A 15,786-nucleotide genomic window follows, 5' to 3' on the forward strand; every position below is an offset into this window, starting at 1 on the left:
TGTTTGTTACTTTTATTATAGAAAAAATTTTAAAGTTTAAAAATAGAACAAATGCTTGAAGTAATATCTTGCCATCTATTCACCTGTGATTACAGATGTTGTTTTGTGTCACAAAACTCATCATTTTGAGAAATAAGCTGTAATACCTATGCCTGCCATTTTCTGTTGTAAGAATGAATTGTCCTACTGTCACCCCACCCCCACCACCAAAAAAGGTCCGAAGGTGGTGGCTGCTGCCTCAAACCTACAAGCAGGAAACTTTGTTTCTCCAAGAGAAGAATAGCTCCTGGATATTTGTTGGCTTTTCGATAGCTTTGAAGGGCCACTTTCAGAGCAAAACTGAAAGACGTGGCTGCCAAATATTTCTGTATTTCTCCATAATTTTTAGCTTGACCCACCACCTTCATGATTTTGGCTGAGTCACTTTAATAGGCTGTTTTCAGTGTAGAACCACAAAGTGGGCTGTGTGTATGACAGTGCCCTATAACATATACATAGTGTCCTCGGTTCCTTTTTAAAAAAAAAAAAAAAGCAAACAACTGGTCTTTGAATCTTTTACCCTTTCTCACACTTGGCCTAGCTTTCTGGCAGTGTAATATTTCTTTACTTTTTAATTTCCCTAAACTTCAGTGATTCAACTCAATCTTGCATTGTCCTAAAATAGAAACAGGGAAATGGGATGTTCCTTTAGAACTGCCCTTTGTCTGTTAATAGGTAAAGGAGAAATATATTTATAATTTGGGAAAGTGAGACTCAGGTGAAATGACTCATATAACATGTACACATATATATGGCGGGACAGGAGCTCTAACCCTGATTATTTGACTCAACTTTTTTTCTTTTCATGATACCATCCCTCCTCTCAGGAGCAGAATGGTTCCTTCAGAGAGACTGCTGTTCCCCTGGCTAACTCTCTGACTTGGAGCTTTAAAAAGCTCTGAAATTCATTATGGAGCTGGCTTTGTACTTCCTGATTCTTTGATCAGAAAGCATTTGGAACATTAGCGTTGTATACAGACTTAAGAGACTATTACTTAATTTATGTGCAGAAACAGCTGATATTCATTGTATTGGTCAAGTCTAAAGATCTGAACCAGATTTTATCTCTAAATAAGAAGAAAATAATTTGCTCTAAAAGGCACGTTAGCACCTTACAATTGGTGGGTTTATAACTCTGATTGATCCATCCCCTCCATCACCATCACAGGCAAATGATTGGCCCCTGGGTGGAAGGTAGCTGTGGTGTGGTGACCAAAGACCATTTTAGTGACACTCCCTCTCAGCCTCTATTCTCTTTGTCTGCAAAATGAGGCCGGTAAGTCTTAGGGCTATTGGAGAGTCCAATGAGAAACGTAGGTTAAAAGCCTTTGAAAATAGTACATCTCTGGGCACATCCTAGGAGTCAGACATTTAAAGGAAATGTTATAGCTTAGTAGTTAAGAGCTCAGGCTCTGGAGTCAAACTTCCTGGTGGGAAGAGATAGATTTCTATTTCTAGGACGTTCTCTTTGAGAGGAAACTAGTCTACAGGAGCATTTCTAATACAAGCTGGGCTAGATTTGTAGCTCTCAGTGCAAATTGTCTTGTGATTCATATCAAAGTGGTGATGCTAGGACTAAGATAAGCTACCCGAATTAGCCAATGCTTTGCAAATCTAAATATGTTTGAAACCCCAATAGTCAACTGAATTTAGTACAGATAATCAAACTCTAGCATATGAGAGAGAATTTTCCTGATGAGCCTTACGTTCCATTAGGAGAAATTTCAAGAGTCTTAAATGAAATTGCTTAGTATTAAAAAAGAAGAAGAAATGAAAGAAAAGCCCTTGCTAAATTGGACTCGTGTAAAGTTTGGTTTCAGTAGTGAGCAATAGAAATAGGAAAAACTATTTCAAAATACAAGAAGGCAGTACTGCAGTCCTAATTTGAGGGTAAATCAGCCTTAAGTTTACCATCCTGATGCTGTCACTTACTGTGATCTTGGGCAAGTTCCATCACTTCCCTTGTAAGTAAATTGGGGGTGATAATTGATATAATACATTGAAAGCATTTAGTACAATTCTTGGCACATAGTAAGTATTCAATAAATATTGCTAATGTGATTTTCAGGCAAGGTGAGTGACTAACATGTTGCTAAGTGATTGAGAAGTCTAAAACAAGCTACTGGTGTCTGAAGTTAAATTTATAGTATAAAAGAAACAGATAGTTTGAATTTATTTTGTATTGTGTTTTGTAATTGTTGCTTAAGAAATAGGTAAAGATTCTTACATGGCTCTCTAGTCCAGCGAGACATTTGTTGAATCTCTGGAGCCAAAAAAAAAAAAAGAAGGGGGCAATTGGTTATATAGTACTTGAAGACAAAAAAATTATTGAACATGTAACCATTACTGTGAGAGCCTCATTGAACAGCTAGCCTACCGTTTCAATGTGATCACCAGCCCACCTCCTTGGAAAGCCTTTCCTCATCATTCCAGTCTCTCCCAGGAACCCATAAAGCTTACTGACCCTATTTGGCCTTTAAAAAGCATTGAGGCAGTTACTTAGCTTGTCCTGTGCCTCTACTGTCTGCAGGGTGGTGTTTAGGGCTTTCCTCCATGAGGTCTGGGCTGGGCTGGGCCCTCAAGAGGAGGGCAAGAGTTCATGTGTTATCAAGGGAGCCTTCTTTCAGATGACTGTCCTGCAACACCAAATGCTATTTTGGTGTTTATGTTTCGGCATTAGAGAATAAATGGATGGGGGTAGGAAATAAGCATCTCAGCCAGCATTCCATAGAGAATTAAAACTTGCGAAAATGTCCTTGAGCAATGAATGGCAAAAATCTTAACAGACATGACAGGGAATTTCAAATAGTGCCCATACTGAGTGGAAGTGAGAAATGCAGACAGAGATGATTTGGCTGACCCCAGCTGAGTAAATTGATGGGAGAAGTAAAGGAATTTCTAAGGCAGTAAGTGATCTATCTTATAATACTGAGACTTTTTCTCAATTTAGTAGATATTTGCTGAGCTTTTGCTATATGCAGAATAATAATGATAACTAACGTTTAAGAGCTTGCTATTTTCTAGGGCTTTACTCTGTTCAGTAAAGTGGTCTCAGACCTAGACAGAGTCATTTATGGTGGAGGTGGGGTTAAGGGTTTGTGTTGTTTAGGCATTAAGAGAACAAATCGATCATGAGTGAGAAAGCATCTTATGTAGTACTCCTTACAGAATGGAAAGTGCAGAGATGCATGATAAATGAAAGGCAAAAATCTTAACAGACTTCTTTTGCCTAATTTCTGAATCAGCTCTGAAAGTCTCCTTTGTTGCAGGCATCAGAAGTTGAGAGACAACTCTCTATGCAGGTCCACGCCCTCAGAGAAGACTTTCGGGAGAAAAACTCATCAACCAACCAGCACATCATCCGGCTGGAGAGCCTTCAGGCTGAGGTGAGCCGCCCATGTGGCAGTGCTTGGAGGTGAAAGTGCTTTTCTCCTTGGAGGCTCTGCACTGGGCCTTTTGGATAAGGAGCACTCTGAACTGGGAGACATAAACCTGCTCTATATAAAAGGGACTAAAATCTCTAAAGAGAAGCATGTCTGTGAGAAACTAAATGGGGAACACTTGATCCATGTTCCTCTGGGTAGCCTGTTGTCTGGAAAAATAAAATTGCTCAGAGTTACTGCAGACTCTGTTGAAATCATGAATGACCTAAATTTTACTGAATGTGTTGATCCCTCCAGAAATATCCTTGCCAGTCCCAAATAGAAGATGGGGAAGAGCATCTTCCCCTTCTCTATTCCATTTAGGTCCAGTTCGGTCAGTCTTAATAGGGTCTGCTACTATTCTCATCTGTAAAATGAGACTAATATAAGTTTCTACTTTGTAGGTTTTGGGGAGGGTTTGATGGGTTAAAACATGGAAAGCACTTTGTGTGTACCTGGAACATAGTAATGTTATTGAAAGAATTAGCATGAGAGGGCAGAACATAGACCAGGGACCATGTCCCTGAATGGGCCAGAAGGAAAAAGAAAGTAGAACTTGGAGAACAATACTGTGAGAATCCAGCTTGGGAGGTGAGGAGAGGATGAGAGTCATATCACCAGGCAAATGGGCTCCCCCTAAGGAGGCTTCCACCTAATCTGCTCTTGAAGACCCCTCAGCCAAGTATCTAAACAGCAGCCCTTTGGCTAAGTCAAACTTTGAGGGACAGTCTAGGGCCAAATTGAATGAGCACCTGCCACTGTGATTAAGGAATTAGCCATTGTGTCAGACCAGAGAACCCCAGATGGGCTGCTTCCCTGCTTCATAAATGACCTGAGGATGCTTTTCCTAAAGGCTGTCAATATCTTCTCTTTTCTCCTGCCTTCCATTCCCTTCTTTCCTCTTTCCCTTGGAATTCCTACTGGTATTGAGCAGCAGGTTCTTGAAGTAAGTAGAGTTTGTTCTGGCGGGGTTTGGCATGCCTGTCTGTGACCATTTGTGTGCATGACTTGCCATTCAATTGCCTCTGCCAGGCTCTGACTCCTTTGAGTTGCCTGTCTTCCTCTTTCTCTTTTTATTCACTTTTTCTAGACCCTCATCAACAGGTCATTCACAGAAATGTTTATTGCCAAATTTGGTAATAATTTCAGGGTATGTAGGGTGGGGTGAGGGAGTTGGTGGCTGTATTAGTCCATTTCTGTTGCTCATAACAAAATGCTTGGAACTGGGTACTTTATAAGAAAATGAAATTTAAAGCTTATGATTTTGGAGGCTGGGAAGTCCAAAGTCCAGGAACACATCTGGTGAGGGTCTTCCTTGGCAATAAAGCAAGGGTCTCACATGGCAGAATGGCAGAGCAGAGAGAGAAAACTTTTCATGTGCTGTTTTTTTAAAGCCCTCAGAACCATGCCCATGACCATTAAACCATCAACTTAATCACCTCTTCAAGGCCTAACCTTTCAATTACCATAGTAGGATTTCCCATCCTCTTAACACTGTCACAGTGGGGACCAAGCCTCCAACACATTAAATTTGGGGGGCACACAATTCAGTCCACTGCAGTGGCCTACTGCTGATTCCTTACTTCATCCAGTAACATTGCTACTTTTAAAAGCCAAGCTAAGAAATTGTTCATTTCAAATAAGTTACTTCACGTAGCTCTGAACTAAGTTTTTTTTAATGGTCTGTTTTATATCAGAATCGTATTACCTCATTACTTCACTGAGTGAAACTGGGGAGACAAAGAAGATCCATGGGAAGGAAAATTTAGGGGCTGACCCTGTGGCTCACTCGGGAGAGTGCGGCGCTGAAAGCAGCGCTCCCGCTGCGGGTTCGGATCCTGTATAGGGATGGCTGGTTCGCTCACTGGCTGAGCGCAGTCACAAAAAAAAAAAAAAATAGCGGCATGTCCTTGTTGTGAGGTTAGAAAAAAAAAAAGTCAGATTGGAAGGAAAATTTAAAGTTCAGAGGGTATTTAAATGAAAATCAACTAGAGTAAGAATTCTCTTCATGCAGGTAACTTTGCTTCAGTATAGGGAATAGTGGGTCCATTTACAAAAGGGACTTGCTCCTTTTGGTCCTTTACCCAGGTGCACACTTGAGAGACAGTATTTCTTTGGCCAGATACCCGATCGCACTGGACAAAGGCCACATACTTCGTTTCCCCAGGACGACATCCTATCTGATCGATTGGTGGCCAGGGAAGATCTGTGCCCTATGAACAGAATTCTAGTACAGAGTGAGAACAGCCAAAAAGCAGAGGGAAGAGGTAGATCTCAGCGGACCTGGAATAAGTTTCATTGATTTCAAAATCTCCCCTGGAAGAGGAATATTGGTAAAAGGCCACAAAAATCAACTACATTGTATAATTATAAATTTAAAAAATAAACTAAAAAAAAAAAAAATCAGCATTGCTGATGGGATTAATATTCCAAAAAGTCTTAGGGACAAGTAAATTTATATAATGAAAAATATTTACACAGAAGATAATTTTAAATAAGCATCAAATACTAATTGTCAATGTAATTTCAATACAGCACTTTGAAATGAATGTCTTCTTTAATTTAATTTTATTTTTTTTTAAAAGATGACCGGTAAGGGGATCTTAACCCTTGACTTGGTGTTGTGAGCACCACGCTCAGCCAGTGAGCGAACCGGCCATCCGTATATGGGATCCGAACCCGGGGCCTTGGTGTTCTCAGCACCGCACTCTCCCGAGTGAGCCACGGGCCGGCCCCCTTTAATTTTAATTTATAGGAAATCATTGAAGTACTCTGCAGTTTTAATTGTTTAATGGTAATTGAAACAGCAGGATTCTTTTAGTTCATAATATTCAGGACTTTAAGTGAATTTTCCAACTGTGGTTTGTGGTCTACTTCTGTTACTTTGTTTCAGAGGAATATCAGAATTGTTCTCTCCACTTAGCAATAACATTGAACCTCATCTGATTAAAAGGAGCATAACTTCCAGTGGTAATCACTTAGTTAATAAAAATGCTTTATTAACCATCAAAAAAAATAACTCCCCTGGAAAAGTTCTGAGACTGATCCCCTAAACTTACCTAATTAAGAGCCTTAAGGAATCATTATCTGAGCTAGACTTGTAGAGCCTGGAGACATCTTAACGATGCCAGGAGAATATTTAGTAGCAAGATGTGGTTGAGAAATCAGTCCAGCAGGGAACTTGCAGTCTTGCATCTGGGGGACCCCCAAAACTCCAAAAGTTCCCTGAAATCCAGTGCCAATTGAGAAGACCTGGGAAAGCTTTCTGGAGCCTCTGAGCAGGGTGATATTCTTTGGGTGAAGTATCACTGGCCTTGGGGGGCACTGGCTCAGTTTCTTACCCTGAAAACTTTGAGGCCATAGATGACTTGGAATCTCTTTCCTTTTTTCCTCTGTTGTATCACTGACACTGAAGACAGTAGCAGACCTTCCTAAACGGAGATTTTATGTGTCTTGGGACTGACTGGGAACTCTGTACAAACATATCAGCCTGTTTTGTAAAAGGAGAGAATTTGCTTCTATTTATGAATTACTTGCTCAGGTAAAATTTACTCTTAGTAAAGTCAGTTATTCACTGTGTCCCTGTCCTGCTCCTTCCCAGGACATGGGCTGATGTAGGCATTGCTTTGCTTTCTGTACCCTGCCAGCTCCTCTGTTAACTCAGGGCACCAGGTCTGAGCTGTGACTCTAGTGCCAGAGGGATCATCAGTCGGGGAAAGGACAGAGAGGAGCCCTAGAGTATGAAAACATGGCAGCTCCAGAGGATTTCTTGGGCATTTTCTTGTGCTCATGACTTTAGAATGATGAGTAGTACAGCAAGTTAGGTTCCACTCCCCCCGCAAGTTGTGGGGTTGGGGTAAAGTTGAGGGCAGGCAAGGTGGGGCCCTTCTCTGTCTTATCTCTGGAATTTCTAAAGCTAACCTTCCCCCTTCCTCTGCCTGGCATCCCACATTCCAGCTTCCCCAAAGCTCAACTCCTACCCCTTCCCAGACAGGTTTCTAGACGGGAGAGGTTTTCTCATTAGCTTAGAACGTCACAGCTGTTCTCTCAGAGATGGGGGCACCAAGTCCCCTGGCAGAACACTTAAAGACACGTGCCTTCATGTTTGGGGGCTAGTCCCTCCTTCCTACTTGTCAACCTGGGTATAACTTCACACCACCCTTGTGGCTCTCCACCCTTTCAGATCAAGATGCTGTCAGATCGGAAACGGGAGCTGGAGCATCGTCTCAGCGCCACCTTAGAGGAAAATGACCTGCTCCAAGGGACCGTGGAGGAGCTGCAGGACCGGGTGCTGATCCTGGAGAGGCAGGGCCATGACAAAGACCTACAGGTACTGGGACAGAGAAGCAGTTCTGCAGGATGAGAGCCAAGTAAAAGGAACACTTAGCCAGAAAGAAAAGGCTGGGAGGCCAGCACCACCACTGGGGTCAGTAAAGAGTGGGTGACGCTGAGGTCTCACTGTGGGCCCTGTTATAATTCCCGGGGCATCACTACCTTGGCCAGTCTGGCCCTGCCTAAAGGAAATGCATCACAACCCACAGGTCATCCTTCCAATGTGTTCTGAGCTACTGGCCCCTGGAGCCATTTCACAGAGTTCTTTCTAGGCTGTTAACATGGCTGGAACACCGGGAGTGTCATTCTGGCCTCCTAGCATTTGTGAAATCTGCTAGAAGAATTCAGAGGGAGCCTGATGCTCTCTGCTGCTGCTTTCCCAGGCTGAAGGGTTTAGTTGGCTGGCACGGAGCAGAAACCAAGAAGCTGCCCACTGAACACAGCAAGACTTATATCCTGCTTCTGCCAGTTGCCAGAAAAGGCACAAGCTGACCCCTTTGTGAGCCTAATTAGTCTCTATTTTTCTTCCTAAAGAAAATTGCTGCATGGCCATATTTGTCCTTATTTGGGAACTGCCACCAGGCCTCAGCTGAATACCCAAGCTCACACTTGACAAGAAACAAAACAAAACCCTCCCCCAAAATAGACTGGTAGCATCTGCTACCGAGATGCTTTGCTGGGCTGGCCTAGGAACATCTGGGCCAGAGACTAGGGGGATGCTTTGAGCATGCCAGAGAGTGCAGTGGATTGCAACAGTGTCATTTGTGCTGTGTGGCTGGCCAGTTATACTTGAGCACCAGGTGAGTTCCTGCCCAAAGACTAGGCCACAGAAGGCCCCACTGGACTCATAGGTAGGCTGTTTGAAAGCCTTGGGTTGTGGGATAAGAAAACAGCACTTTAGACTAAGATCACTTGTTACTGACACCATCAGCTAAGCTGCCATTTGAGTGGTGAACCTCTTGGAAAATTAACAGCTTTTCTCCATCCATATTTTTTATACCTTCAGCTGGTAACTTTTCTTATAGTAGGACCTCAGTAAATGTTGAATAGAAAATGGTGCTGGCTAAAGCTTTACATTAGTTTTCAAAATGGAAAGGAATTTGCTCGTTTTTCAAAGTTGATGATGATAATAGAAGTGAACATTTGTGTGCCTTTTTACAGGGGGACTGGGTGCTTTCACATACATAGTAAAGCTGCGGCTTAGAAAAAAATGAATCATTTATCCAAAGTCCTGTAGTAAGTCCTTGTTAGAATTGACATTAGAGCCCTCCCACCTGCTTTACCTGTTGCTCAGTGATAACTTCTTGCATATCTATTGCATCTGAAAGTCAGTGTTTGACCCGCATTTATTACCCCATCATGCACTCTCCTGAGTGTTGCTGAGATAGCGTATGGAAAGGAGAAGAAAAAGAAGTACAGAAAAATAGAAAAGTAGCACCTGCCTATGAGAAACTTTTCAGCTAGCATGAATTCACAAATGAAGAGTCCTTATTTCAAATCAAGAATTGGGAAGCTGGGATGGGGGAAAGAGCTGGGACCAGTGTGTGATTAGCATGGTGGGCTCTATGTTCTTTAGCAGCAAGAATCTCAAGTCATCCACATGCACGCCCTCACCATCTGCACATCCACTGTCTTCCAATTGGACTTCTTCAAAAATGAATGGGTTTCACTCACCTAAGGGCCTACAGCAAGTCAAAGGTAGTTCCCACTTTGGTTTGGAAAATCTGCATTTATGGGCTGACTTTTCATCTTTCTTATTTGTAATATTGTTCCTTCTGTTCGTGTGAAACTCTCCTTAGCTGTGACTAATTACAAGTGTCCTACAGAAAGCCCTTTCTGTTGCTGAAATGGCCTGTACTGACACAAAAATAAAAATTCCAGTTTACGTAGGTAGCAGTTGAATGGTCCTAAAACAGGTTTGTAAAATGAAAAGCTAGTGGCCTTGGAATATATTTAATCTCATGATTTTAAATCCTCAGATAAGGGTGAGAGAAAGGCTGAGCAGGAGGGCAACAGGCCTGCCACAATCAGAGGAGCCTCTCCCCTTTTCATCTCTTGCACTACACAATTGGCGTCCTACTGTCAAAAACAGATTTTTAAACCACTGATCAAATCCAGCTCTGATTTTTTTTCAGACCCAAGAATAGGGGTGAAAATGATTATTTATTGAGCAGCCGGTATGTTTTAAGCATTTTGCTAACCTTTTTTTTTTTTTAATTTTTAAAGTTTTTTTGGCGGCTGGCCAGTATGGAGATCTGAACCCATGACCTTTGTGTTACCAGCATCACATTCTTCCAAGAGAGCTAATCAGCCAGCACAATTTTGCTAAACCCTTCATACCCAGTAAAGTAAATTGATTTTGTCCCCCTAAGGACCACTTAACTGCCCTGTTTCTTACCCAGCCAGGCATCTTACAGATGTGTGCAGGGCCTAATCATGGCAAGTGGGTAGATTTCATCAGCAAAGCACAGGCCCAGGACACTCTGACAGCACAGTCTGACGCTGATCTTGTACAATTAGGCAAATCACTTAACATTATGCTGTCTCAGTTTCCAGCAAATGTAAAATGAGGAGAGTGCCCCTACTTCTGCCCACACGAGTATTGCAAGCTTAAACTTAGTATACTGGACAAACACAAAACATTTAGTGTCATCCTTATTCATATATGTAAATATACTTAGTGTCATCTTTGTTATATAGAATGATATTTTTCATCTTAGAGTGTTCTCATATTTAATAGACTCTTCCCTTGTTGAGTTTGGCTTTCCTGCATATCTGTCCAGTTGGTGAATTGGTTATTGACCACAGAGTGCAGACCTCTCCTGGTCTTTTGTTCTCATGCTGTTATAATTAATTAAGCACCTTTGAATGTGCATGAGTAATTGAACTAATTCTGTCCAGTGCACAAGAACTTGTACTTGTCTGTGCTGAACTTCTCCTGCTGAGATGTATGTGGAGTTGTCTAGAAAATAATTGTAAAGCATTTTGCCAATTTAATATGCTGTTTGTAGATGTGCCAAATGCTTCCTAGGAATGTCTTTTTTCCCGCACCCCCCCGCCCCCAACCCTGATTTTTTTCTTTTTGAGTTTCCTCAAAACTGGAGCTGGAGGAGTTCCCACTGGACCAGCAGGTATTGCTGATCCATGGGAACCAGGCAAAGCAGGCTTACCAATTCCTTTTTCATTCTCTAGCAGCCAAGCTCCAAACCCTTCCTAGTTAGGGCTAATCCAGACCACTGGTGCCATTAGCCAGCCATTTCCTGGTACTAACCAGTGAAGGTGAAGTTCCCAGGGCACCTAAAGGATTGCCTAAAGGATCTGCAAGGCAGTTTGCCCCCTTCGTGAGAACTAGAGAGCTCTGAGTTGCTTCCAGACAACCACAGTCTCTGCATCTCTGCAGGAGCCACAGGTCGACTTGGTTAAGACGATGGAAAAGACTGGGCCAGCCCGTGGATCACTTGGGAGAGTGTGGTGCTGATAATACCAAGGCCACAGGTTCGGATCCCTATATAGGGATGGCCGGTTAGCTCACTTGGGAGAGCATGGTGCTGACAACACCAAGTCAATGGTTAAGATCCCCTTACTGGTCATCTTTAAAAAAAAAAAAAAAAAAAAAAAGACTATGGAAAAGACCAATACAGTGTCTGCTCTCTCTCTCTTTTTTTTTTTTTCAATTGTAACATAGTTGATTGTACATATCTGTGGGGTACACTTTTTTTTTTTTAAACCATCTAAAGGATGGTAGGGGATGCAGCCATAAATATGAATAGTAGGAGACATTGCTTGTGTACATGTGTGGCATGTGACCATGTGCCTGGTGGCTAGCAAACTGATGACGATTCTGCAGTTAGGGTCTGCAGTTTTCCAAGCAGTTAGTGATGGAGTGGACAGAAAAGAGGAAAACATTTAGCAGTCATGGTTGGGTCATCCCCTTACATGCAGTAGTAGTGACCTCCCAATGGAGTGGTGCCCTGTTGTGGACTCCACATGGAAGGGGCCATAGTGGACTCCACACGGAAGGGGCCATAGAGAATGCAGAGAGGGATGAAGTAGCAGCCTCAAGAGAGGGAAAGAGCCCTGCCCCTGAGCTGTGATCCCTGTGTTGCTGTCTCCTCTCTACCACAGGCATCCCTCCCCTTCTCTGAGCCTCAGTTTTTTGTTTTTGTTTTTTTCTGAGTCTCAGTTTTATCCTGAGGTGGTTGGAGTCATTGATCTCTGTGTCCCTGCCAACTCTAAAGATGTAGGCTTATGTGAAAATCTCTGAGATCATTTAAAAATCAAGAAAGAGAGTCTATGGGGAAACCTAAATGATCTATAATATGTATAATATTTGGCTTGTAAAATGGAAGCTATTTGAAAAACTATTGAAAAAGAATGTCTCTTAATTAGCTCCTTCAGTCTTCAGAAAGGACTGAGAAAGAACAAACAACTTAACATACAGGATGAAGGACTTAGGTTAGACAAAGCAAAAAACCTATATATTTCTGCCTATGAGAGTTAGAACTGTGGGACTTCCTCTTTAGAGATCTTTAAAATAGATTAACATCTCATCTTTCTGGGACAAGTAAGGTGTGTGGAGAGTGGAAAGAGACGTGGACTGGGAGTCCTGAGTCCAGTTCTGCATCACAATGGTTTTGGGAAAGTCACTTTTCACTTGTGGTTTAACTACTTGATGTGGGAAGTAAGGGAAATTGGCAGATAGTGTATAAGGCCTCTCCAAACTCTGCAGCCTTATCTTTAAATTGTTAGGCATGACACAGAAAGTAGGGAAAGACTGCTTTTCCCATGGGTGTGGAAACTCTCGGTATTAATACCCAGCTGTTATTACAAATCCTACTTCCAGCTCCTTTCCAAACTACCCATTCTCCCCTTAAATTTTTTCATGAAAATATAACATACATACAGTAAAGCACACAAATCTTAGGTGGATAGCCCAATGAATTTTTGCAAATATATACAAATGTATAACCATCATCCAGATCAAGATATAGACCATTATCATCACCCCACAAGCAATACCTGCCACTTCCTTAAAAGCAAATCTCTATCTATTCCAACTTTCATCTCTTCTATCTCAGTGAAGTATGGGAACTTTTGATAAATAGAATCATATATTATATACTTTTTTATGTCTCAACATTGTCTCTATGAAATTCATCCATGTTGTGGTGTATGATAGGAGTATATTCTTTTTTCATTGCTGTATAGTATTCCAACAGTAACTGTATCACAATTTATCCATTCTATTTTTATTGGTATTTGGATTGTTTCCCATTTCTGGATATTATGAACGTTCTGTTTACGTCTCCTGTGAACATTTTTTTTTTTTTTTAAGATGACCTGTAAGGGGATATTAACCCTTGGCTTGGTGTTGTCAGCACCACACTCTCCCAAGTGAGCCACGGGCCGGCCCTAACATTTCATTTTTGTTGGGTCTATACCTAAGAGTGGAATTGCTGGGTCATAGGATAGATAGTGTATATTTAACTTTATTATGAAGTACCAAAGAGTTTTCCAAAATATTTATACATTTTTCACTCCCATCAGCAACGAAAGTTCTGGTTGTTCCACATCCTCATCAACAGTTGATGTTATTTTTTATTATTATTTTAGCCATTTCGGTGAGAGTCTTACTTTGTGTGCCTCTATGTGTGAGTGTATTTAATTTTTATTATGGAGGATTTCAAACAGACTCAACAACAAAATAGTATAATGAAGTCCCCTGTATTCCATTGCCCAGCTCTAAAAACCATCAATCTCTGGCCAATCCTGCCCCATTTTCACAACATGCATTTCCTCTTCTCTCGTATTATTTTGAAGTAAATCTCAGAATTTTTATAATTTCATCTGTAAATAAAGAGTACTTCTAAAAGACAAGAGCTTCAAAAAATATAACCCGCAGTGCTCTTATACCTAAAAACTGTAGTAGTATTTACTTAATATCATTTAATTTCCACTCAGTGTTCTAATTTTCAATTGTCATAATTATCATAATTTTTTTTCACATTTTCTGTTCTAATCAAGATACTAATTAAAATAGGCCCACAGATTGCAGTGATATGTCTCTTAAGTCTTTTTTAATCTCTACCTTCCTCCTTTATCTTTTTTTCCCCCTGATATTTATTTGTTGAAGAAATTGAGTTACTAGTCCTGTAGAATTTTCCAGATCTGGATTTTGCTGACTGCATCCCCTGATATAGTCTAAAATGTTCTTATCTCCTCTGTATTTTTCTCTAAATTGGTTGGATCTAGAAGTATGATCAGGTTCAGGGTCAGTTTTTCTTGTTTGCTTTTGTTTTGAGCAAGCCTCACTGCCAATTACTCTCTCTTTGAAAGCTGCACCAAAGCCAGCTGGAGCTCCAGGAGGTGCGGCTTTCCTACCGACAGCTGCAGATGAAGGTGGAAGAACTCACTGAGGAGAGGAGTCTGCAGAGCTCGGCTGCCACCAGCACATCCCTCCTGTCAGAGATTGAGCAGAGCATGGAGGCCGAAGAGCTGGAGCAAGAGAGAGAACAGGTGCTAGCACCCCTGGCACTCCAGCACATGAGGTTGCCTGGGGGCTCTTGGGACACATCGTCCTCTCTAGGACTCAGATCCCAGCCTGGCAAGGGCTGTGGTCCTGCACCTGGGCCAGCCCTAGGCCTCTGGCTAAAGTGCATTGAAGCAGGCCTGAACCAAGTATGTCCCTGGCCCCTCCGTTTTCCACCCAGCTTGTCCATTGAGGCATTGAGCAGAATTGCCAAAGGACAAAGCTTAGAGCAGAGCCAAGTCCCACTCAATGTCCCCCCAGTGCCTCTTAGGAAATGCTTGTTAACTACTGATCAGCCTCATACCTCTTGTATTGGCAGAGTTCTACAACATTCACTATCCATCCTTTCCATCCAATTGGCTTCTTTTTATAATACCCATGACCACTCATTCTCCTAATCATTTCCTGACTCCCACCAAAGAACTGATTATATAAGGAAGAGCTTTATGTGGCAAATGGGAGGGACTAGAGAGCAGGGCAGATAAGAGGGGTCTCTATAGATGTATACATATCATTATTTCTTAGGACAGATGATTTAAAAACAAAACAAAAAAAGTCCTCTTAGAGCTGGTGTCTTGGGTATCAGTATTTTGGGTTCATATTGCCAGGTAGCAGTCTTCTCTAGAGTCCATAATCAAGAATAATTCTTTGTGGAGCAGCTGAGACTGCAGCTCTGGGAAGCCTACTGCCAGGTTCGCTATCTCTGTGCACACCTTCGAGGAAATGACAGTGCCGACTCAGCCGTCTCCACAGACTCTTCAATGGACGAGTCTTCAGAAACCTCATCTGCCAAGGATGTGCCAGCTGGCAGCTTGCGCACTGCCCTCAACGAGCTCAAGAGACTGATACAGAGCATTGTGGATGGCATGGAGCCCACGGTAAGATGCCAGTCTGAGAAGATCCCCCCATAGGATCTGGCTGGCGGGAGGTTGAAACCTAGTGCAGAAGGTGAGGTTAACCCTGGAACTGGAACCATATAAAATATATGAAAGAACTCCTTCAGTGCCTTTATTTGTTTGGAAGTACTGAATACTGGTGACCAGGCAGAGGGGCCAATTACCAGGGAATGGAAGGCTCCAAGGTCACCTCCCTACAGACACCAAGGGACAAGTGGAGTCATTTTCTCCATATAGTTATCTACAGACAGTGGTGGCCTCAAGTTCAAGGGCTTTTCTTGGAAACATTGAATGTAGAAATTTGTATCCGGGTTAAAATTGCAACTTCCTATTCTGTAGCCCTTTGGTCCTAGTGGTGGGGTTAGCTATGATTAGGCTAATTAAAAGATCTGAAGCTTCTGCCGAAAGAGTATAAGTGAGCACAGCTCCAAGGGCCTTTTAGGATTCCTGATGTGGCTCTCCTGTGGAGGAGAGGAATGTCCCCATGGGCATCTTGGGCAGACTGGCCTTTCTTCTAGCTTCATGACAGACTTCTCCCTGATTTACTCTCCATTTACACTCCTAGCTC

At 42.1% G+C, this 15,786-nt stretch overlaps 1 protein-coding gene across 2 annotated transcripts in view; it reads left to right on the forward strand.

The window, feature by feature from the left end:
* Nucleotides 1–15,786, forward strand: part of BICDL1 (BICD family like cargo adaptor 1) — a 108,441-nt gene that overhangs the window by 70,403 nt on the left and 22,252 nt on the right. For both annotated transcript variants that reach the window (XM_063086062.1, XM_063086063.1), the window contains exons 3-6: nt 3,309–3,425; nt 7,645–7,791; nt 14,130–14,309; nt 14,982–15,200. In XM_063086062.1, coding sequence (XP_062942132.1) covers nt 3,309–3,425; nt 7,645–7,791; nt 14,130–14,309; nt 14,982–15,200 — 663 coding nt within the window. The remainder of the gene's footprint in view (nt 1–3,308; nt 3,426–7,644; nt 7,792–14,129; nt 14,310–14,981; nt 15,201–15,786) is intronic.

This window comes from Cynocephalus volans, chromosome 2 (assembly GCF_027409185.1).
Source record: "Cynocephalus volans isolate mCynVol1 chromosome 2, mCynVol1.pri, whole genome shotgun sequence".
NCBI lineage: Eukaryota > Metazoa > Chordata > Mammalia > Dermoptera > Cynocephalidae > Cynocephalus > Cynocephalus volans.